Source organism: Haplochromis burtoni, unplaced genomic scaffold, assembly GCF_018398535.1.
Source record: "Haplochromis burtoni strain Fernald_Lab_line unplaced genomic scaffold, NCSU_Asbu1 Contig_103, whole genome shotgun sequence".
NCBI lineage: Eukaryota > Metazoa > Chordata > Actinopteri > Cichliformes > Cichlidae > Haplochromis > Haplochromis burtoni.
Window position 1 is genome coordinate 1243281 of NW_024582464.1, and position 23208 is coordinate 1266488.

Genomic DNA, 23208 nt, shown 5'->3' on the forward strand with positions numbered 1-23208 from the left:
TATTATCCTATCCAAGCTCAGGTCTTCTACCAGAGCCCTGGGAGCTTGTGCGTTTAGATGTTGAAGGAAACTGTACTCAATGACACGTTGACTTTCTTTGTGATTTAGGGAAGTTGGAATGCCTGTAGGAATTAGTAGAATCAATCTCCATTGCTTCAGAACAGTTTTAAATTATTAACCCATGTTGTTTTACCTAAAAACACCCTTTTTGTTTAATTCTGAAATGTCAGGTAATTCTATTAAAATTGTTTTTTAAAAAAAGCATCAATACCACCAGCACTGTCAAGGAGTCCATTACTTTCTTCCTCTTGCAGGGTCTATATGTGCCTGTAGATCTGAGGGCATCTTCTCCACAATTCCATGAAAACCAGCGATTTTTTTTATGACCTTCTAAAAAGTGCCCTCTTTTTCCTTTATTAGTGAGGAGGACAGCTGTCTTAAGCCAGCCATCTTCAATACTTCTATGAAGAACATCAACATCTGCAACACCAGTATGGACTGAAACACAACCACAGACCACAGACATTCTGTGTGTTTTCTATGACTGGTCTAGTCTATGCTTCCAGTGGAAGTCATGATGAGACTTAGGTCCTGTAAGTCACCCTAACTCTGAAGATTTATATCACAATTTTTATTTCATTTGTTTTCAAATACATTTCTAGGTCAGTGTGTTATAATCGATTTTTTTTTGTTGTTTTGATTTGGTCTCATCAAGTGTTATACATTGTAAAGGTTTATTCTGAAATCCATTTGGAGTCCTTAACAAGACACTGGTGCCATGGCAGATGCACTCAATGAAAGATTTGAACAGTCACAGCACCTGTTTGCTACATTAAAGCATACCTGAATATTTCTGCTAAGGTTTTTTGAACATACTTTCATATTACATGAGTGTGACTGTGACCACATACTGCTTGGAACATGCTATTGAGAGATATATGGCTTTGGACTTACAGTCTAGAAACTATTTACACTGCTTCACTTGTTCCACATTTTGTCATGTCACATCCTTATTCCAAAATGGATTAAATTAATTTTTCACCTCAGAATTCTTCACACAAAAGCAAAGGGACAAATTGAAGTTTGCTTCAAATTCTTGCAAATTTATTAAAAGTAAAAAATAAATAAATAAAACATGTCAATAGGTATCCAGCCTGGTACTTTATTGAAGCACCTTTGGCAGCAGTTACATCCTCAAGTCTTTTTGAGTATGATGCTACAAGCTTGGCGCAGCTTTTTTGAGCAGTTTCTCCAATTCTTCTCCATCTAGTCAACTGGGGAGTTTCTCTGCACAATGGTTTCCTCCGGACATAATGTTTGGCTTTTAGTTCAATCCTTGTTTCAGCAGACCAGAGAATTTTGTTTCCAGTGGTCGGATTTAGCAAACTCAAAGTAGGCTGTCATTTGCATTTTGCTAAGGAGTGGCACAGGTCTTTCAGGTCTCCATAGGTTTAACTTTGTCATTACAGGGTATTGTGTGTAGAATTCTGAGGTGAAAAACGAGTTTGATCCATTTTGGAATAAAACTTTAAAATTACAAATGTGGAACAAGAGGAGCACAGGAGAACAGGATGCACAGGCTGCACAGGATGCACAGGATGCACAGTAAAACTGCATTAATGTATTATGGTTTTTTGTTTGGTTACGTTGTGGCAGCTCAGCAGGGTGTGAATGCAACGCTAACATGGCATTACCTCCAAAACTGTTAGCAAACAGTTGCTAGTTTATGCTGATATAATGTAATATTGGCATTGTTAGCACATTAACATAAGCAATTAATTACATCGGCTTGATGAATGCCCAATATCCAAAAAGAGACTTAAAGACACTGTAGAGCAGGGGTGTCAAACTCAAATACACAGTGGGCCAAAATTCAAAACTGGAACAAAGTCGAGGGCTAACATTAATATTTATTGAAAAAAAAAATCTTCCTCCAGATATAAGAATGAATCTTTTCTTATGGACTCAAACAAGTTTTGATGAAAAACTGAATATGGAACAAGCAAAGCTTAATACTAAACAATATATATATTAGCTGTATAATACCAGTAGGCCAGCTCTAATAGTAATTTGGTATGGCTTCACGGGCCAAATGTAATTAGGGCCAGAGTTTGACACCTATGCTGTAGAGCATGGATGGGCTATGAAATACAATGAATTCATGGGTTTATCTCTATAAGTGGTCTGTTTCTGGTCTGGTGTTTGGTCTGCAGTTTTAATTATTGCTGCGTACATACACAGGCACGTACGTAAGCTTACTTTAACATTGTTTTGTCTTGGTGAAGTGAATGCTACAGTATGTGGTGAATTTTTTTAACAGTGTTCTAACAGTCTTTTATAAGCAGTTTGCACAAAGCCAGTTTCATTTAAAAACAAAAATCCTCATTTACTAAGGAAGAAGTAGTGCTAGTCTATGGTCAGTGTCTTCATAGAATAATGGTGTGGGAAATGTGGGAATGGGTGATGTTAAACTGCACTCATGTTTACAGTAAGAAGCAGCAGCAGCTGTGTTTGAGGAAACGCTGACACTTACTGGTGAACAGTGAGCGTCACATTGGTTCTGACAGCTTAGTGACAAATACTTGAAACACAATATTCAAACATTGAAATCTTTTGTAAGGCTCTTACATGCATTTATATACAGCTGCATTGTTTTTGTGTATTTTTGTATTGTTTCGACTTTGCAGAAGAGAAGTCTGACTGAAGCTGTTATGTTTTTTACTGTCTTTCTTTGTACAATAAACGTTTGTTTGGGGAATTTATTCTGTGAAAACTCATCAGTCATTAGTAAGAAGTGGAACAAATCATGTAGGAGAACTAGCAGAAAAGGTTAGAAATGAACCCTTGGCTAATGGTTTGACACATAAGACTTTCAGAGTGTTGCTGGAAGCTGCCATCAAAGAATGATTAAGATTGAAAACAACAGCAACAACAACAATTTTTGCCAAAAAATATGCTCACGTAGAAACCTGTCAAACAGATTCAGTGACTACTCTTGAATGAGAAACAATAAACCAGTAATCAATATTTACATAATATACATTTTCATTCATTGCCAAAGTCTACTTATCCTTCTTAGGGTTAAGTTTTGAGTGAGCATGGTGGTTTATAAAGGCAGGAACATAAGAAGAGCCGCAGACACTTAATATCCTAGTTAATTACTAGCACTAATGTACTAATGACCTAGTTAATTGCATTGCACTGCATTTATTTTGAAGGTAAGGGATAATAAGGGAGACTAAGACTTTAAAATCTATCAATATTTTCTTCTGCTTCTTTCTTGCTATTACTTGGAGGAACATGGGGTTCATTCATGCAACGTGTGTATTTTATACAATTTCAAATATCTGCTGTGAAAACCATCTATGAAGTAGATATAAATAGAGATCTATAAAGAACGTCCAGAAAATAAGAGTGTTTTTAGGCCTTTTTTTATCACTGGGAGAAAGATTTGACTTCTTGTTTAAAGAGGCCTGCTTTTCCATTGGAAATGAGAAAAATGGAAAAATGACTAAAATAAAAATAAAAACTAGATCAAACTAAAATAAAGGTGCAGCTGTGTGGCTGGTAGGATAGGCTAGAGTCATTAAGATGCCAGATAACATAAGTAACAAGAGTTAAGGATTAAACACACCTTTAATAACTTAACTATGAGCTCCCAACAACAGAGAATGCTTACTACAACAAATAAAGACTCAGTCCAGAAACACGAAAAAGTCTTTTTAACACAACCAGTAATGAGACTGTGAAACACGTTCCTTCTGAAATTGTTGTATTTGTATTGTAGCACACAATCTACCCCTGGCAACTAATTAAAAAATGTATTATTGTATTAATATTATATTAATTTTTAAAAAGAAATAAGTGAAAATCTAGAAATAAGAAAAATAATCAACTAAACCCAAATCAAAACCTAATAGCTGGGGTTTCGACTATGGCCATAACTCACTGAGAAGTCAAATAAGTAATTAAGAAGCAAAATAAAACTAGTTGACAGTAGAAGCCTTGTAGCTTACCTACCACCAGAGGGCGCAGTGATGCAGTCAATTACATTACATACATCAATATTAAAGGAGAATATTGATTGAAACCAATAAATATTTTTTTAAATAATTACTTAAGGCTTTTTGTGTGTGTGAGAAGCCCAGACCTCCCTCTCCCCAGCCACCTCCTCCAGCTTGTCTGGGGGAACTCCAAGGCGTTCCCATTCTGGCCAAGAGATATAATCTCTCCAGCGTGTCCTGGACCAACCCTCTGATTAGCAGCTTACCTGCTCTACCTTCTAAGATACAGCTACAGGTTCAATTAACCTGTTAACATGAAAGAAAACACATATTGTTATATGTTGCAGTGTACAGCATCATTGTATGAGGTTTGAAGGATTAACTGTATCTATCCTTGTAGGAGCAGACTTAAATGAGTCTGTTACATAAAGTGTTCCACAAACGGCCCAGTAAGTGACGTTATAGTTACATTATCCCTGGCCTAAACACATGTGTACAATAATTAGGATACCATAGTCACTACTGCAGATTCTTACATAGTTTACAGAAAAATAAATCTATTTTTGTTTTTAGTACAGAAAACACTTTCACGATTAAAAAATATTCTGACCGCTCTGATGAAGCAGCCTCATGTGTAACAAATTATTTAAGAGTAAAGCTCAAACTGTGTTATACATCAGCTGTCTTTAGTCTGTGCAGAACTAACTGATAGTTATGAACAAGTTTTGCGTGTGCACAACCCTTAGTATGTTAGCTGTTTATTGTCCGCTCACCTTTTTTTTTACTATGTGTTCATACATCACTCTGCATTTAAACATTAGTTATTATTAATCTCCCTCTCTCACTCGTCCACAACATGTCTTTGTCCTGTCTTTCGCCCCTCACCCTCACCCAGTTAAGCAGATGGCTGCCTCTCACTGAGCCCAGTTCAGCAGGTTTCTTTCTGTTAAAAGGGTGATTTTCCTTCAAATCGAAAAAAAAAAACTTGCTCATAGGGGGTCATCTGCTTGCTAGAGTTTTCTCTGTATTATTGTGGGGTCTTTACCTTTCAATATAAAGCATCTATTGATTTGGCACTATATGAATAAAATTGAATTGAAATTGAATTGATCTGAAATTATTAAATGTTCTTTCCGTGGGAGAGTTGCAGACACTACATGTGTTTGGTGAGCTTCATATCCACAGTGAGTGATGTTGCAGAAGTTGTGAAAAAAGTTGTTTCCTACTGTATTTAAAGGCTAGACGACATCTATTCGGTGAGAGAGAAAGCACAAAAGCATCCTCCATGCTATAGCTTGTGAAGCACTCCATTGTCTATACCAGGATCCCGTGCCAGTGCTGAGATAGTGAGGCCTGCAGCTGTGCCAGTGTAGCAGAACTCCTCTTTTCCCCAGTAGTATTCCATAACTACTGCGTTTCTATTAGACACATAAATGCTCTTTTCCATAAGTAAAGCATTCATGTTTCTGGGCCTTTGTGAAAGATGAGGACAGAGCAGATGAGGGTTCCAGGAGTGTTTGGGTCAGGACAACACCCAATTAATAATATCAACAAACAAGCAGGCCAAGCCTAACCAGCTAGCTGTAACTTATTTATCATGCTTGAATCTAGCCACGGTTAATCTGCAATGATGCTGGGAAGGGGTGAACTAGGGGTGATTAGTATGTACTAATGTCTACAATACTACACTTGTGTATATTAGCATGAACTGATGCAGCTGGAGCATTATAATGCTAGGGTATTGACAGATAAAGTTGTTGTAATATGACCCGACCATACTGGATTTTGGTGATTGTACATCATGTATAGTCAATGTAGTGTCGCAAACATGTTAGGTGTGGTTTATTATCTGAACTAGTGACATTGTAATGCAGTCATAAACAATTGTGACATGACATACTTTTATAATGTTATCAAGACCCCAAAAATGAGACCGCTGAACTCAACATGCCATTTACTCTAGTCCCCTTGCTAAGATAGGTGACGAGCAGACAGACAAAGGTTCCTTGATGTATGGGATGTCAGGGCTGCTTACATAGAAGCATGTAAGTAAAGCTCAGTGTGTTACTCCATCCTGCCAAACATGAACAGCTGTAGGATATAAGTTGAAAGGAGCTGGCAGAGGGTAGAGTGGCTGTCATCACTGATACATCAGCCTTAAGACATCAGACATCAACTGGAAAGCAGAAACCTAAATAAGCAAAGGGTATAGAGCAAGACTAGACCACTGTCCTGATTCCACAGTTAGCCTGTGTCACTGCATTCCCATTTTTATCCACCCTGTTTGTAGAAAGGTCTACAGAATGTATTTTTAGTGCAGTTTTCATCCTGGTGTGGAACACTTAACTATTTCTTCATCCTCTTGAGGACATCTAAAGGCGTGTGACTAGTCTAGATATGCTATGTATCCCTTGGTGCAGTTTGGGAGAAGGGTGCTCTGAGATTGTGCATCATCAGGGTTGTTGTTATAGGCAATTTGGTCCCTATATATTCATATCAAGAGCATAATCTAAATTTCTGGCAATAAACCACACACGTTCCTAACCGGCACTAGACTATGCCAGAGCTTGCTCTTTGTCACAGTTCTATTAATAACAGATTACCTATGCAAAGCAAGTGGAAGGTTTCTGGTTTGGTGGCCTATTGGTCTCATCTTTGCTTTTTGCAGATGATGGGTCCCTGCTGGCTTTGTTTAGCGCTGACCTCCATCTGAAACTGCGACTGGGGCTGTTTGTACCTAGGTGCAAAGCAGCAGGGACAAGCATTAGCACCTCCATGTGTGAGGCCACGGTGCTCAGCAGGGGGAAAAAATGAAATGGCCTCTTTGAGGAGACTCCTTTCTCTGCTGATAAGCACTAGAGGAGGTTTGGCATAGAATAAGTAGTAAAAATTGGAAGGATTCTACCACCTGACAAAAAATTAGGCGTTTTTAAGAACTGGCTATGTATAACATCACTGACTCATGGCGATCTATGAGTATCTGAGCTACCCTTTCAACATTTTCAAAGAAGCATGGATGGCAGTGGGTCCGTTTCATTTGTTGTTCCAGTAAGTCAGCCCAGTGAGCTACAATATCAGCAGATATTATAGCATATAGGTTAAATAAAGATAGGGATATTACACAGAATAAAGAACTAATCTCATTAGCTTTTCATGCTAATTTAGTCAAAATATAAGTAAATACAACTGAATAACTGTTTTTAATGTCGCTATACCCATGGAAGATATTTCTACTGTTACATTTTAGCAAATATTTATATTATTTTGTTTTCAAAAGAAGAAGCAACTAAAGGAATAATAATATTACAAAAAAAAAACTGTGATAAAAAGTGCTGCTCCATGTGCAGACAAAAGATGGCGCCTCAACAATATAACAAAACAAACAAACCTCCACAGCATCCCAAAGAGCTATGTGTCTCTTCTTTTGTAAAGTCAAACACTTCATGGCAGGTCATTCACCTAGCACTTTATTATATAAAAATCGATTTTTATTTTAAATTTTAACAACAAAGGCCCCACATTATTTCACTGTCTCTAACTATTCCCAAATGTATTTTATTTTTGCCTTATTGAGCTTTAACATTCTAATAAAAGACTGTAATTCAATAACTTTGGTGTAAACAAAATTTTTCTCGAAGTGTGTCACGATGAAATGTTCGTCGAAGAAATCTATATACGGACAGTTCCCTGTTCCGCCTCCAAAACCTTTCCTCTCCTCTGATTGGACGGACGTCCTATCAGTCAAACCGCCGGGTTCGGAATGTGCCCTTCGAAGCTTCTTAAAAAATACGGAATTTTAACGACCGATTATTCAAACGCCACAATAAGAACACCAAGGTATTAAACAAGTACGAAACAAACGTGACAAGCTTCACAAATTAGACCAGCGTTTAGTCAGTGTTTTTTTTTTCTTTGAAAAATAATCAACGGTCATCTACTACTCCAGAAACAACATTAAATGAATTTGCAAACACATTCATCACCGTAACTTTTTATGTCTTACGCCCTGTGAGTGTAGCACTAAACAGAAGATATTTAGAATGTCACGGAGTTTCTTTCTTTCTTTTCCCCCCGTTCTACCATACAAATGATCCATGTAGTCTTCTTTCCCATAGTTGGTCTGTGCCGACAATATCCGACGGCTCGTGAAGGCATCAGCCGCTTCATTGTGGCCCTGCAGAGCCAACGCCATCACACTGAGCGGCTACGGCGAGCAGGACGGCGACAGCAGGGCCACCATAGCAGTGCAGTCTTTTATTACTGTCACATTATTTTATTATAACGACCATGGAATATAGTGGCGCGGACTATTAGACGTCTCTGAACTGGTAAGTTACACCGTTTTTTCGTTTCGCTCATCATTCTCGCTCTTGCTTCCCAAACCGATTGAATTACTTTGATTTTTTTTGCTTTTTTTTTGCTTTTCCCCAGGTGATATTATTATTGACGTTTTGGAACGTAAACGTGCTTAGCCCGTTCGCTAGCTCCACCGCTCAGTTTGTATAGAAAGGCTAAGGTGAGGCTGTTTGAATGTGATAACCGATTTATATATGGTAGAATAAATATACACACATCCAGTATGTACAAGTGGGATGAAGAAACAGCACAAGCTAATTAAACAAGTAGGTTATCCACAGTCACCGATGGAAACCGAGCCTCTGACATGCAGGGGGCTTCAAAGCATCTTGACGCATTCGTTTTTGATTCACTCCAGCTCGCTTGTTTACCATTCCCCCCTCCCCTTTTCTCCCATCCTCAGCAGCAGCAGCCTCTCCTCTCCATTGATGCTCAGTGAAGTCAGATGAAGGACATAACCTCACATGATTCAGTGGCTCTGTTTTCTGCCATGCTTTTTCTGTGTGTGCTTCAGGGAGAAGCCTGGCTGCTCTGTTTACTTTGAGGAGCGGGCTGCATTCGTGCACGCAGTGCCATGCAGCTGTTCGAGTGTATTCGCTTCTTGTTAATGCCGATCCAAGCAATCTCTGTCTCTTTCAGCGGTTGGTTGGAAAGTCTTTTTTTCCTACTTTCCATCGGTGACTACTTTCACTGTACCTGTGGATTTTTATGCTCTGTGCCGATGATGTTGTTTGCATTTCAGGCTGATTTCTCCCTCCTTCACTTCATTAATTGGGGTTAAACACTCATCACCTCTATTTCCGTTTAAAACAATGATGAGCATCCCTCCATCTATTGACTTCAGACCATAAAACTGCATACCTCTGACCGGCAGCCAAAAGTTCCCTGTGTTTTGATAGCAAAATGGGTGCAGTATATATATGTGTCATTAGCAATCCTTAATGAATGACCCTCTATTTGCAAGAGTTGTAATCAATGTGTTTTTGGTGGCACTTAAAGGGAAAGTGCAGAAACTAGAGGGCCTTGTAATGTGTGATTTTATTTCGTTTTTTTAGAAGTACTATTATGGCTTGTTTGCAGAAAGGCAGCTTCCTCTGGTTTTGAGCATGCCAGCAGCTGGTGTGCAGCTCCTCCGCCTGCACTGAGTGCAAGATTTCTGCAGTAGGAGGAAGAAGCTGGGATGTGGTCTGCTGAGTTTAGGTTCTGCAGGTGCACTGTGTAAAGGCACAGTATATGCATCTGAGGACGGATGTATCTCTAGGATGCTATCAGATATCTGCTCACAGCTAATAGTCTTGGAAACAGAGCGTTGGAACCAGAGTGCTTTCAGGTTTTTTTCTGCTGATCTAAATCATTACTGTAAATCAGCAGAAATATTTGTTTTACCAATTTTAAATTAAAAATTTGTTTAACATGCCAGTCGTTGTAATAAAGTTCTAGATTGCACATGTCGCCGTCCGACTCGTTGCTGAGTTCAGGGCTGCTTTTTTTAATACTCTGTCTTAACCGAATCAGATGAGACATGAGTCCCTGATGGAAGTCACTCATGTTTAGTGAGGCAGCTTTAAACAGCTTGTTTTGCCAGGAGATCTGATCAGGCAGGTTATCACACAGAGGTGATCAGGTCAGGAAAACAGGAGAAGAGGAGTGTTTGCAGTGAATTTTGCCAATAATAAACTGTGGATAACTGCAGTCATAGACTAGTGCTTTCGCCTCAAGCTTCCAAAGATTGAAGATTAAATCCAAACTAGTGCAGAATTTCACACAGAAGTCGATTCTGTCTGCGGTGGACAGGGATGTGCGCAAAAGGAGACACACCCACATTTTGTTAAATGAAAAAAAGGGTAAAGCCCTGTTGTTGTCTTTGCACTGTATTTGGCTGCTTCTTTGGCAATTCAAGCAATTCATATTGTTTGTCCCATCAGCCTACATTAAATAATCTATAATATCAGTATGTTTTAATATCAGCTGTGTGCAGTGGTACAGTACACAGTGAAACAAGACAGCATTTCTCCAAGACCATGGTGCTACATGTAACATACAGTCAGCACGGGACTATATAAAGCGCAAAGCGTGCAAAAATTGCCAAAAAACATGCGACAATGACAGTGGGTTGTGCGAAAAGACTGAGCAACTCTCCAAACTATGTCTGAAAAATGCAGTTTATTAAACAGTTGCTTATGCGTGCACCAAATTCCTGTCCAGCAAACTTCTCAGAGGCTGTTTGGGTAAAAACCTGGCTCAGTGAAGCCACACACACTTAAGGGTGCAACATGGCCCAATAGTAGTTTCTGTATTTATGCTGTGGTGATAATGCTGCATGATTGTGATCAGATGACAGTGTCTTGAAAAGCTGGTGGAGTTTTTATCAGAAGTTTAATGTTTGATGAACGTACTGCAAGTGACTATTTGTCTCTTTAATGGTTGTCACTAACCTACAGTAATGCACAGAATGGTCACAGTCTGACATCTTCCAGTCAACAATTCATAGAAAATTTCATGATAATCTAGAAGTTTTTCAATTTTAGGAAATATTTTGGACACTGATTTTGTGTGCTTACAGAAACTGAGTGAAAATACAGGCTTTGATTTTTGCAGCTCTTCGTTGTAAAGTTTGCACTGAACTACGGCTGAACTGAACAGCCTGAGAGACGCAAGAAGCATTCACTGCTGTAGCAGTCTCTAGCCGAACCCTAATGTGCACATTATACTCTCTCCATCTGCAAGTGTGCTGGGATCCGCGTGACGTAAATTTCATCAACAGACAGTAAATGTGACCGCTCCGAAGTGGAATTCCGTGGGGAACTTAGATTACAATGCAGCCCAGGGTGGGGCTGAGTAAAGAAGTATAACAAGAATGACTACCCGGCCATGGGGTCTCCAGCTGTCCGTATCCACAGCAGAGTATAATGTAGGCTTGGCCTTTTTGGCATAAATATGATTGAAATTCATAATGAACTACATTATAGCATTTAAGAATATCTGTTCTGAAGGAAACAACGTACTGTAGGACCCACGTACTGTAGGTACTCCTATATACACAGCTGATCCCAGTTGGTAATTTTAAGCTCTTGATTTAACTTAATTGCTGGAGGGTTAATTAACTGTGAGACAGCTCGAGAGCCTAATTGGACTGCTCCTGTGGTGATCTGAATCAAACACACCTATGAATTTAAGATCTCATTTCACACTTGAAGCATATCCACAGACACACCAGGAGACAAAAGACAAATATTTATTGATCAGTTTTGTTCATTTTCTTCAGGGTCTAAAAAGTGAAGCCAAAGTAAAAGTTCTTAAACCCATATTTTTTTACAACATGTGGGGGGAGACTCCTTTCTGTTCCATTTGTGTGGAGTTCAATAGACTTAAGTAAACACTTTCTCAAAGATTTAATGGGCTCAGTCACTGTTTTCATATCATACTGTGATGATGATGTTTATTTTATGCGTTATGATAGTTATCAGAGTTATAAAGGGGATTATGCTAGGATTGGTCTTGGAATAAGGACTAGATTAGTATGAGGCTGGTCAGTCAGAACTGGCCTCTGCTCATTATATCTAAGGATAGCAGAATCACTGAATCATGATACCATAGTAATTCTGGTGAATGTATCATGAGAGTATTGTATGGTAAGTTGCTCTATTATTGCAGATGAAGCTGATAGTATGAAATTAGCCTGGGATTTGACCCACATAGGACCAGATGCGCTCTCATTGTGCTCAGTGTTCCTGTTTGAGGAGGGTGTTCGGGTGTTGTCATTCCCTCTTATCCTTTTGGTTCCTGTCTGTGCACAGTGTATTTGGCTAGATCCATTTTGAGTAGATTTGGGGAGCTGACAGCATCAAGGCTAATGCTAATCCTCATCTTTGTGCAATCTTATGTAATCTTTAATCTCTTACTGCACAATTATACACTTTTCTGACAGAAAATAGACATTCTGGAAGACTTTTACCCTTAGTAGCTAAATTCTGCAGGATGGACCTACAGATAATATTTATTTAGTAAAAAAGAAAACAAGTTGCTTCTTCAGTGAGTGTCTTTCATCCCACAGATTGACTTAAAGTTCAGCTGGCAGTGCTAATACTTGTTCTGGTGAGTTCAGTCAAGTGACACATGAACCAGTTTTCCACCTGCTGGAGATTCTGGTTATAGTGATCCTCCAGGCCCACTTCCACTGCTGCTGTTCAAGACGGTAGAGTTTTGAATTTGGGATGCAACAATCCAATTTATTTATGGATGAAACAAGATTATGGTAGGATAAATATTTTTTTAACATGTTGACAGAGGAGAAACTCTCGTGGTAGGACAGCTAAATGCTTCCATAATTAAGGGAATATTTTGCCCTCCATTAACAGATGTAGCAGCACAACTGAGTGGCGTCTGTGTGTAGAAAAACCAATGCAGGACTTTGTGTCATCACATGGAGGTCAGATTGTTCAGGCTCACACAATCTTAGACAGCCGTTCATCTGTGCTCAACCTCACACCAATGAAATGTGCCTTTTTTCTCTTAGTTTCTTATTTATTTCTTTGCTCTGGTGGTTGGGTTGTGACGTGCTTGCAGGCTGAAATTATTGTCACGCTTGAGTAAATGTTGATCCGTGTATGAATGCAGGCTCTGACTGAGCCAGTGGGGACATACGGTGACACGTGGGAGCCGAGCTGTAGATCACACGATGGCCTTCGCTCCCTCTAGGATGTCCCCCATGAATTAAAAACAGAGGCTATTCTGCTTTTGTTGTCTCCCCAATCCATCAGCTTCATTAATGAATTAGGCATGTTTATGAGCCAAACGTATTTCCACTGGGTCATCGTCGTAGCCATGTCAAGGGAGGAAACGATGTGTGAAAGTGATACACTGGCATGAAAAAGCTTGTCAAAACAGGGCCCGTGGAGATGTCCATCTTTGGGGTGTTTCTTCAAAGGAATTCAATTAGTGGGAGTTATTTGTCTTGCTTCAAGGACCCGGGGAATACAGGGATCCTATCATGCCGATCGCATCATGACAGTCCACTTCAACCTGCCACACTCTTTGTGTTTGCTCACAGCGTACTTAAAATGCACAAAGTCGGTCGGCGGTGCTTAAATGTGGCTTCATTTCCTCTGAAAAAAAATCTCACACTCGCTCGTTTACATCTGGAGTGCAGGCAAAGCAAGAGAATTTGAGCAAGCATGGCTGCTTCTCATATACTGCTCAACATTTTCCATTTTTAATCCCCCCCCCCTTTTTTTTCTTTTAATCTCTCCAATTCCATTTAGCTCTCAAGTCCATTTAGCCTTTATTCATGAGTTCAGCAGTGCACTGGAGCTCCTCGGTCTATATTTAAAAACCTCACCACTGAATAAATCGAGCAGAAATCTTTTAATTCTGCCAGCCATCTCCCCACTCCAGAGTTTTTACAGTGGAGCTCGAGCAGAGGAAAGACAGAGATAGGTTCCTTTACCAGGCTTCAGCCATACGCTAGCCTCTCGGCAGTTACACAGAGATACAATTGACTGAATGAGTTATCCTCAGACTTTGTAACTCTGTAACTATTTTCAAATATTTTGTTGGAAAAAGCCAGTCGATGCTGACTATGTATAAAATTATTATAGATGTCAGCAGTCAAGATTTATATGTTTGTCATGCCAATTCTATGGTGGCTAATCTCATATCTGACATATAAGTTATGTTTATAAAGAGTTCTAGGTTTCAAGAAATAACAAAAAAACAAGGAAGGATATTAGTATCAGCATCAGCGTGTGCAGATCAGTGGTTACATAAAAGTCAGTTTTAGGCCAGTAAAAAGAAGTGCCGAAGCAGGTTTGTGCACAAAAAGAACTTAGAGAGAACTCAAGTAACCAAGTGAAGCAATAATATTGGGTTTAACGTATTATTAGATATGTTTATATTTTGGGATCTTAACATTTGTATTGGAATTTGTTTGCTTGCTTGCTCATTTTCTCGGAAATTATTTGTCAGAGAGCCAAAGTTGTATTCAAGACATGTCATCATTTCCTCTGACCTCAGTGGAGAAACTTAATTATAAGCAGTGCGGGCTGTTTCTGTCATTAAACAGAATTTGTCTAATATTAGCTAATTAGCCAGCACCAACCCACATATCAACCTTCTTTCCAAGTCACAAAAATACAAAAACATACAATCTATTAATTGTATGTTTTATAAAATATCACACCTAGTAGTTTTTCTGTGTGTGTAGTTTTGCAGTAACCAAGGGACGGGAAAACTGCATATATTCAGCATATTTCTTATGTAATAAAATTCCAGATTTGTTCAAACTCTTAACATGTTGTGCGGTCTGCAGAGTTTTACAGGCCCCACACATATTTTAACAGGCGTGTCGAGAAACAAGCAAAGAATCAGATAAAATAAAGCTCATTACTGCAGACCATATACTACAGAGAAACTCAATCTGTAATAATGTATCATCAGTAGTTATTAGATTTAGTGGAGTAAATGCTTTGCTACCCGTCAGTTGGGATGGTTGCTGTCATCCTGCACAAAAGTTTGACCATTTTTTATTGAATTTATTTGTACAGCACCAAATTACAACAAAAGCCATCTCGAGGTGCTTGATATTGTAAGGTAAAGACCCTACAATAATACAAAGAAAACCCCAACAATCCAACGACCCCCTATGAGAAAGCACTTGGTGAAAGTGGGAAGGAAAAACTCCCTTTTTAACAGGAAGAAACCTCCAGCAGCAGCAGGCTGAGGGAGGGACAGCTATCTGCTGCACCACTTGGTGGTGATGGAAGAGAGCCAGATTGATAGCAACTCATGATTAAATTCAGAGTTTTTTGTAAACACACATCACACAAAGCTAGGAGTTGTCTGCATGCAGACAGCTTGTTCTTAAGTCAGCTGTGCTGATTGTGAGAGGATCGCTTTACTTCATGCTTAAGCTTGTTGAATACGATGTTTCATATGACTCTTGTTGGCTTTTCACCTACTTAGAAATAGATTTGATTACAGCAACTAGTGCTGCTGCTGTCAGCTCTACAATAAGACAGACAGAGAAGAAAGGGCTGCAGAGCTAGCATAAACTACACACTGTTGTTTGGTGTGTGAGGTTACTTGATTTGAATCTTCTGTTTTTTATTTGTATATGTGCTTCTCAATATGTTTTATAGTCTGCACGTATCTATTTTAGTCATACGTGCTACACAACCGAGCGCTGTCACTTTTGTACAGTATTTTCCACATCACAGAATCGTTTTTTCTCTCTTTCCTCTTATACTGTTTTCTACTGCTATAATACTGACTGAAAGAAAAAAGCTAGATGTTAGAGCTCTGTTCAGCGCCTGACAGGTGAGCTGAGATTGGTGGAAAAACCATCAGCTGCCCATCAACTTTCCCAGCATATGTTTTTACTGGTTCAGGGGCACAGGGGCATCTTTCTTGCATGAAATGTGTTAGACATTAAGCAAAGCAAAGAGTCTTGATGTAGTCAGCATAATGTATGCAGCCATTTCGTCACAGGGGCTCCCAAAATGATCCAATGTGTCAGGCCGATTATGTGTAGTGAATGCATTCATTGGATTGGGTCAAGGAATGGCTTGCTGTAAATTCACAAGGACGGTGCTTCTCCGCAGAGCGTTAGCATGAGCATCTCCGAGCTCTTTCTCCGCCAGTCACAAGTAGCAATCATGTGGGCGTTGATCTTCGTTGATCGAAGCGACGATTGAGGCGCGTGATACATCTCGCTGTGCTTTATTATTTATTAATGATATGTTTATGGTGGTGGCGTGAGACTGATAACGAGTGTTTGTGTTTTGACTAAAACAAAAGTGCTTTCTGTACACACACTAACGGCACTGAGAGTTTTCATGCATTATTAAGTTGCTGTGAATTTTCCCTGCTACGTCTAATGTCACGTGTGGGACAAAGGCTGGATTCTGTCTCAACAAAGCCTTACTGTGCCACATGTTGAAATCTGCATAGCAGAGAAGCAATTATGTTTTATGGTCTCTATGAATTTCAAATGCAGACTTTATGGTTTTGCTTTGTGCCCACAGACTTTCTGTCAGATTGTGGTGGACAAATGAGTGTTTCTGTGTGGAAGCTTTTGTTTCTGAGCCTTTACCTTTGTCTTAGCAACTGTGACAAACTCCTCCATGGATGGAGGTTTCTATTATAGCCAGTTTCCACCACTATATAGAGCCCCCTGATCCGTGTGCTGTCCGTATTACGCTGTGGTCTATGTTTCACTGTGCAGCGTCATTTCCCTGCATTGCTGATGCAGCTGCAAGATGCTGACAAAGGAGATGATTGCTCACCCTGGCAGCAGCAGTGCACTGGCACACCAGGCCAAGGCCTACACCAGGCCCCCATTAAATGGCTGTGATGTTGCCAAGGGATAGAGCTGCTGGCAGAGCAACAGAGCTTTATCTTCAGGACACCCTGGCACATGTTAAATGAGTTCCACAGCTTTGAATCAGCATATGCTGATAGGATTTTTATCATTTCTCAGATTCCCGTAGGAATAATGCACTATATTGCAATCGAAAGGATCTGAATCGTTTGCAATGAGATTTGCATGGTAATGAGTCACATAGCTTAAGAAATGAGTGATTTGTCTATAGAGGCTGCGGCCAGGGTTGAAAAGTTCAATCTAAAGCTGAATCTTCCCTAAGCTGCCATACACTGATGCTCCTCTAAGACCCCGACTGAAAGAGATGTGAAACTGAGCAGCACTCGAGCTGAAACATGAAATGTTCAATTCACATTCAGTTTTGTCACCCAAACATAGGGTCCCATTTGTGTCCTCCAATCACACATCAGACATCCATGGATGTTTTGTATATCCACTCTCTCTCCTCTGCACATGTCCAAACCATCGCAGCTTTACCTTTCTAATCAACCTGACTTGTTCCTCTCAGTCCATTCTGCTCATTTGCACTGAAAAACGTAACATCTTTGACTCTCTCACCTCCAGCTTATCCTCCTGTCTTTTTATCTGTGCCTCTTACATCATAGCAGGTCTCACTACCTTCTTTTAAACCTTCTCTTTCACTGCTGCTGTGTGTATGCGCAGCTTCATTCATATATTTAATAAAACCATTAAAAAGCTCCTCTCTAACTATTTAAAATAAATAAATAATAATATGTTGATGCCTTTTTGCACTGCAGTTAGCAAGCAGCAGTCTGTTGGTCCTTGTTGAGCTCAGCATGGCAAGAGAATAGGACCGGAACGGTGAGAGCGATCCTCCAGGTCACAGGAGATCATTTTGGCTTGTTTTAGATACCATATCAACTTTATCTATACTGTACTAGAGTAGCTTTTCAGTTGAATATAATCTTACACTGGCTCTTGTTTTGCCTTTTCAGGCCATTCTCTTACTTAGTGGAATTAGAACTGCAGCATTCCAAACCTCCCCTGGCATTAACATCAACATGAAGCATCATGGCACACAGCTGGCCGAGCAGGGCCTCTAGGTATACTGTTTAGGCACCTTAGGACTTTTAGCCATATAGCGTATGTCCTGATAACACAAAATACAACATCCTCCATATCACCCACTCTCTGTCTACCAGTCATTCTGGAGTTTCCCTCACTCTGCTGTCAGTGCGGTCTGTGGGAGTAAGATCAGTTGTTAATTCTCTCTTCTTATGAACACCCTCAGTTTTTTTCTCACTTTAATCACCTGGCAAATCCTTCTCTGATGTAAGGATGCGGAAACCCAGAGGAGGAGGCCTAATGTGCTGTTAGGATAATGGTTCATTTTAATCCACTCTTCAACAGCGTATGCCAGTCAGACTCTCACTGGTGGTGCTGGTCAGTCAATCAAATTAAATCTCTGAGGGAAATATTCGGGATGTTGTAACGTGGTACGTCTTTACCATGAGTTGTATCAGAATGTTGGAGGACAAAACACTCACAGCTGAATATAAAATCACTGTTGAACTACCACACTGTCTGCAAGATTGCTCCACATCCATGTAAAGGCTACAGCCTGCAGCTGTAAGCTTTGCCAATGCAGCTATTATTGAAATGGCAAAGTGCCCTACTTACCCTTTAGAGACTAGCCCTAGAATGAACCACAAGTGGGTGGCTGACAGCGAGCTATATGTTCAACTATACAAGTCAGAAAGACAAAGTCGCCCACCACCACAGAAACTTCTTGGGTTCACTTACCAGCAGGGGTCCCTCCAGCTTGGCGAGGGTCCCCAAAGAATTGTGGCTTCCTCTATGTTTCCTCTCCTTCTGCACTTGCACTTGTCTCCTGCTATAATTTGCTGGAGGAATCAAGGAAATATGGAAGGAAATGAGTCTCCAAAAGGTTACAAACATGTATGGTATGATCCTCAAGCCTATCACTTGGATACAAATACAGATGTAAAGAGCATCTGCTCTATTTTACAAATGCATATGTCTGAATCTGAAAACCTCACTTCAGCACAAATGTCTTTTCACTCACTGATTGCATGAGTTGTGTGCATAGATCATATCACATGTAAATGAGGTTGTGAGACAAATCCACAAATGTGTGCTATATTCAAGTGCGAGATAGAAAACTTGGACATCTGGGCTGTAACTCTTCACTTCTCGACTGTGACGTATACATTTACCAATTCCAGACTCTGTATAGTAGCATATAAAGGTTACTATATAATTGAAAGAAATTCCTGCTATATGGTGGATGTTCTTCTGCTGAGAAGACAGTCGGACAGTGTGAAACAATACAGAACAATAACCCTGTGGCTCATATCTTAGTTATAAATTCAGAGGAAATGTTGGTAGTTAAGGAGTAGTTGGCATGCTCTTAATAAGACTGAAACATTTATTGCTTGGTAATATTTGACAAATAGTAGAACCAACTATATTAGTTATGAAGCTATTATTAATGTTATTGTGCTAAGGGCTAACAACAGAAAGCAACGACCATGGCGCGTGTTGGGTCGGGTTAGGAGTTTGGTAAGGAAGTGAAAGCAGCGTGTGTCAGAGGTGAAGGGGTTGCACTGAGGTCCAGCTGATCTGTGAATCACAGAATATACCATGGAGCAGGAAATGAGCAGAATAGGAACACTTTCAGTATTCGGGTGCTTTCTAAACAGGCAGCTGTTGTGTTTGGGTGTGTAGCTGTGTGTGGTTGCTGAGTTCGGGTGACGAGGACTGGAAGAATGTGAAAAGTTTTTAAAGGACAATAGAAGACTTGTGACCATTAATAGATGTGCATATGGAGCCACTGCTGACTGTGCTCACTTGGATGAAGTACAAAAACAAAAGCAGCACAAACCCTGATTTTTGTTCTCGTGCTCAGTACATGCAGCGCATGTATTTCAGCCCCCTGTCCCTGAGTGGCAGCTCAGCACACTGAATCCGGATCCTGCTGCGTGTCCGGCCACTTTAGCGGCCCACTCATGTGTCCCGCTAGCCAAGTGGCAGCGAAGGAGCAGAATGACTGCTGTTGTGCCCCGGCCAGTCATGTGACAGCTTTCGTGTGGCTGAATGACTAACACCCCCCCCCCCCCCTCAGCCGGGTGGGCTGCAGCTGAAGGGAGGAGAATCAGCTCGCTTTCTCTGGGGCCCGACATGGTGAAGCATGTCGCTCGTGGGAACACTGCAATTTTGTGCTGGTAAAGAAGACTTAAATCACAGGTTTCAATTACACGCTAAGGTCATCGTGAGTATTTTGAGACTCCCTCGCAGTTTTATGTACAGATCACCCAAACTGGAAAAACATTAGTGCAGACAGTTGTGTTTCTAGGACAAGTTGAATTTACTGTTAGGTTTGTGACCTGCTGGTTTGTAGTCCGTAGGTGTACCGTGCTGCTGCTGACTGTGAAAACCTGAGACTTCACAGGAAAGAAAGTGTCAAACCATCATCCTGTTGTCCTCATATCTTTGTTTTCTCTCATTTCCTGTCTCTTCAGCTACTTCTTTTTCTGTTTTTGTATCGGCTAAGAAACAGAGTAGCCAAAGCACCCACCTCCACCCACACCTACACCATTTAGATGTTACACCAGGCTGTCCTCGATAAATATCTACCCTTATACATTTTTGCACTTTATCTAGACAAAGTCAAAAGCTGCGCATTAAGGAATGCATCTTTTTCAGGTCATTTCCCATCATACCTTGCTTCGTGCTTATTGATCTTAAGCAGCTGACTATCACCAGAGAAACCACTCAGACATTCCGTGAAGGCCTAATTCAACCGACGACAGGAAGTGTTCATGTAAGAGACCCCCCAAAAAACCAACAACAGCAGCAGCACCGTTCAGCGTGGGCGTCTGCTGTTGCAGAACAAACAGTTGCATCACATCAGCAAAGCCCGCCTGCACTTGTAGTGTCACCGTTGATCCGCTCCAGCAATCAGCAAAGCCACAGAGGCAGATTAAATTAGATTAGCAGGACTGAGCTTTAAAGTCAGATCAGCAGCTAATGGCTTCTAACATATTTTGGCAGCAGCAACAGTGCGTCTTTTGTAAATAAAGGGCAGTTAGGAGGAGTGCCACGCAGTTAACCCCAGCCCTGCTGCCACACAATCACTCCACTGTGTAATTCCGCTGTCAGTCAGAGATCTGGCAACCACTGCGAAGTTTATTCACGCCCGCGTGGAGATTAACTTGTGGGGGAAAAAAAGAAAAGTAGCGTGTCAGAAATGGTCTGTGTGTGCTTTATTTCTCGCACTTTTGCTCCCTGCACTTTTGAGTTAACAAATGAATGCAAGAAGAGCTTGGTGCTAGCATTGTAGATACAAAAGAGAGCCTCTGTTTTCTTTTATAACCAGTGTGTGTGAGCAAAATACATGGGTTTTTCTTTAACTACAGGTGGTAGGAAAGTACGCTGTGTGGAACTATAATAAACTTCAGCAACCTCAAAAGTATCTAATGTATTAAGACAAGTCAAAGGTAGATCTGAGTATTGGATGTGGACCAGTTCGTGTGAGTGGGCATACATGGTCACGCTCCTCTCCTTATCATACCTGGGGACAATATGTAGCTAAGACCAAAGAAAAAAGAAAATGAGCTGCAAACAGACAGAAGAACAGAATAAAGTGAATTTGAATGATTGGAGGTGACAAGAAAGTCTAAAGCTGTTGTATTACATTTTTCCACTTATGGCTTCCATGGATTTCATTCATTGGTTTCATTTAAATTTGACTTAAAAGATAAAAACTCATTTTAAATATTTTTAGGCTGAGTTTTCACAAAACCTACCAAAACCCATATTATAATACTTATTACAGAGTGGCACTGCCGAGAAGGTCTGGGTTTTGAATCCACCATCTGGCCAGGCCCTTTCTGTGTGGAGTTTGTGTGTTCTCCCTGTCTGCATGTGCTCTCTCTGGCTGCTCTGGCTTCTTCCCACAGTCCAAAGACATGCCTGAGCTTAGGTTAACTGAAGATGCAAAGTTGGCTGTAGCTATGAATGTGAACGGTTTTCTGTCTCTGTGTTTTGGCCTGTCCAAGGTGTACTCTGGCTCTTGCTTTGTGCCGCCTGGGATTGAGGGGAGCAGCAGCCTAAGCAGAGAAGCCCAGACCTCCCTCTCCCCAGCCACCTCCTCCAGCTTGTCCAGAGGAACACCGAGGCATACCTAGGCCAGCCGAGAGATTTAAGCTCTCCAGCGTGTCCCAGGTCTGCCCCGGGGCCTCCTGCCGATGGGACATGCCTGGAACACCTCACCCAGGAGGCTCCCAGGAGGCATCCTTGTCAAATGCCCGAACCACCTCAACTGGCTCCTTTTGATGTGGAGGAGCAGCAGCTCTACTCTGAACCCCTCGCGCATGGCTGAAATCCTCACCCTATCTCTAAGGGAGAGGCTAGCCACCTATTTCCACCGCTTGTATCCGCGATCTCATTCTTTTTGTCACTACCCACAGCTCGTGACCATAGCTAAGGGTAGGGACGTAGATCGACCGGTAAATCAAGAGCCAAGACCTTCCATTTTACACTCAGCTCTCTCTTCAGTACAATACACACACACACACACACACACACACATATATATATATCCTCCAGAGGCACAGTATATGTCCATACAGTGGTCAAACCATACTTTTGCGAGCATGTCTGCGGTCACAGCAGCCACTGCTGTTGTTATTCTACCTACCAGCAACCACCCTTATATTTTGCTTCCATGCGCCAGATTTTCCTATAATTTTTAGAAGTGGTCATGAATAATAGTTATCCAGGCTTCAGAACCTAACTCAATCAACCAGCATCTGGTCAACACATAACAGAAAATCTAGCAAGTTGAATCTATGAAAAATGCAAACAGTAATGCAATTTGACACTGAAATTGTATTTTTTGCACCAACAAAGTGATTCCCTGATAGCTATTAAGAGGGGGAAATTGTACATATGTTCAGTCTAAAGCCATCTGTAAATGACAAGGAGCAGAATTTCCTACTAGGGAAGCCAGGAGAAGTATTCCGTTATAATACAGACTTTAAATATATCAAATATGGACTTTCAAGCTCTTCTGTACAACCTTTTTTTTCCTTTTCTGTACAACCTTTATTTTGCCCTATATTATACATCCTAAATGTAATAAACATGCAAACACGTGGAATGCACATATATAAAATAACTGCATAAAATTTACCGAATTGAGAGGTGGCTGCACAGTACTGTATGTGTGTTTTACTTTAGGCACTTTAAGTTGCTTTTGTTGCAAAAGCTGTTCAATAGAAAATAATTTCAGTAGCTTAAGCAGTGGCACTCTTTACATAATAACAGGGCACAGGAGCCTGAAAAATCGTAGCCAATCCCAGGACGGCAATGCCCAAAAAGTCAGATCCTCCTCCTGTCTTGCTGGATTCACATGAAGAGTGAAGGTTTATTAGTCTGTGGACGTAAATAGGCATGTAGAAAACTATAAATGTTATGTTTTCTACA

The 23208-nt window shown here is 40.6% G+C and overlaps 2 protein-coding genes across 6 annotated transcripts in view; both read left to right on the forward strand.

The window, feature by feature from the left end:
- The window catches only part of si:dkey-119m7.4 (uncharacterized protein LOC560629 homolog), a 16235-nt gene extending 14304 nt beyond the window's left edge, over window positions 1–1931 (forward strand). For both annotated transcript variants that reach the window (XM_005931049.3, XM_005931050.3), the window contains exon 10: window positions 421–1931. In XM_005931049.3, coding sequence (XP_005931111.1) covers window positions 421–502 — 82 coding nt within the window. In that variant the 3' untranslated portion in view covers window positions 503–1931. The remainder of the gene's footprint in view (window positions 1–420) is intronic.
- Window positions 1932–8153: 6222 nt separating this feature from the next.
- fynb (FYN proto-oncogene, Src family tyrosine kinase b) overlaps window positions 8154–23208 on the forward strand; it is a 76961-nt gene continuing 61906 nt past the window's right edge. For 3 of the 4 annotated variants that reach the window (XM_042223154.1, XM_005931051.3, XM_005931053.3), the window contains exon 1: window positions 8154–8332. The gene's annotated coding sequence lies outside the window, so the exon portion shown is untranslated. The other variant, XM_042223153.1, reaches the window with a different exon arrangement.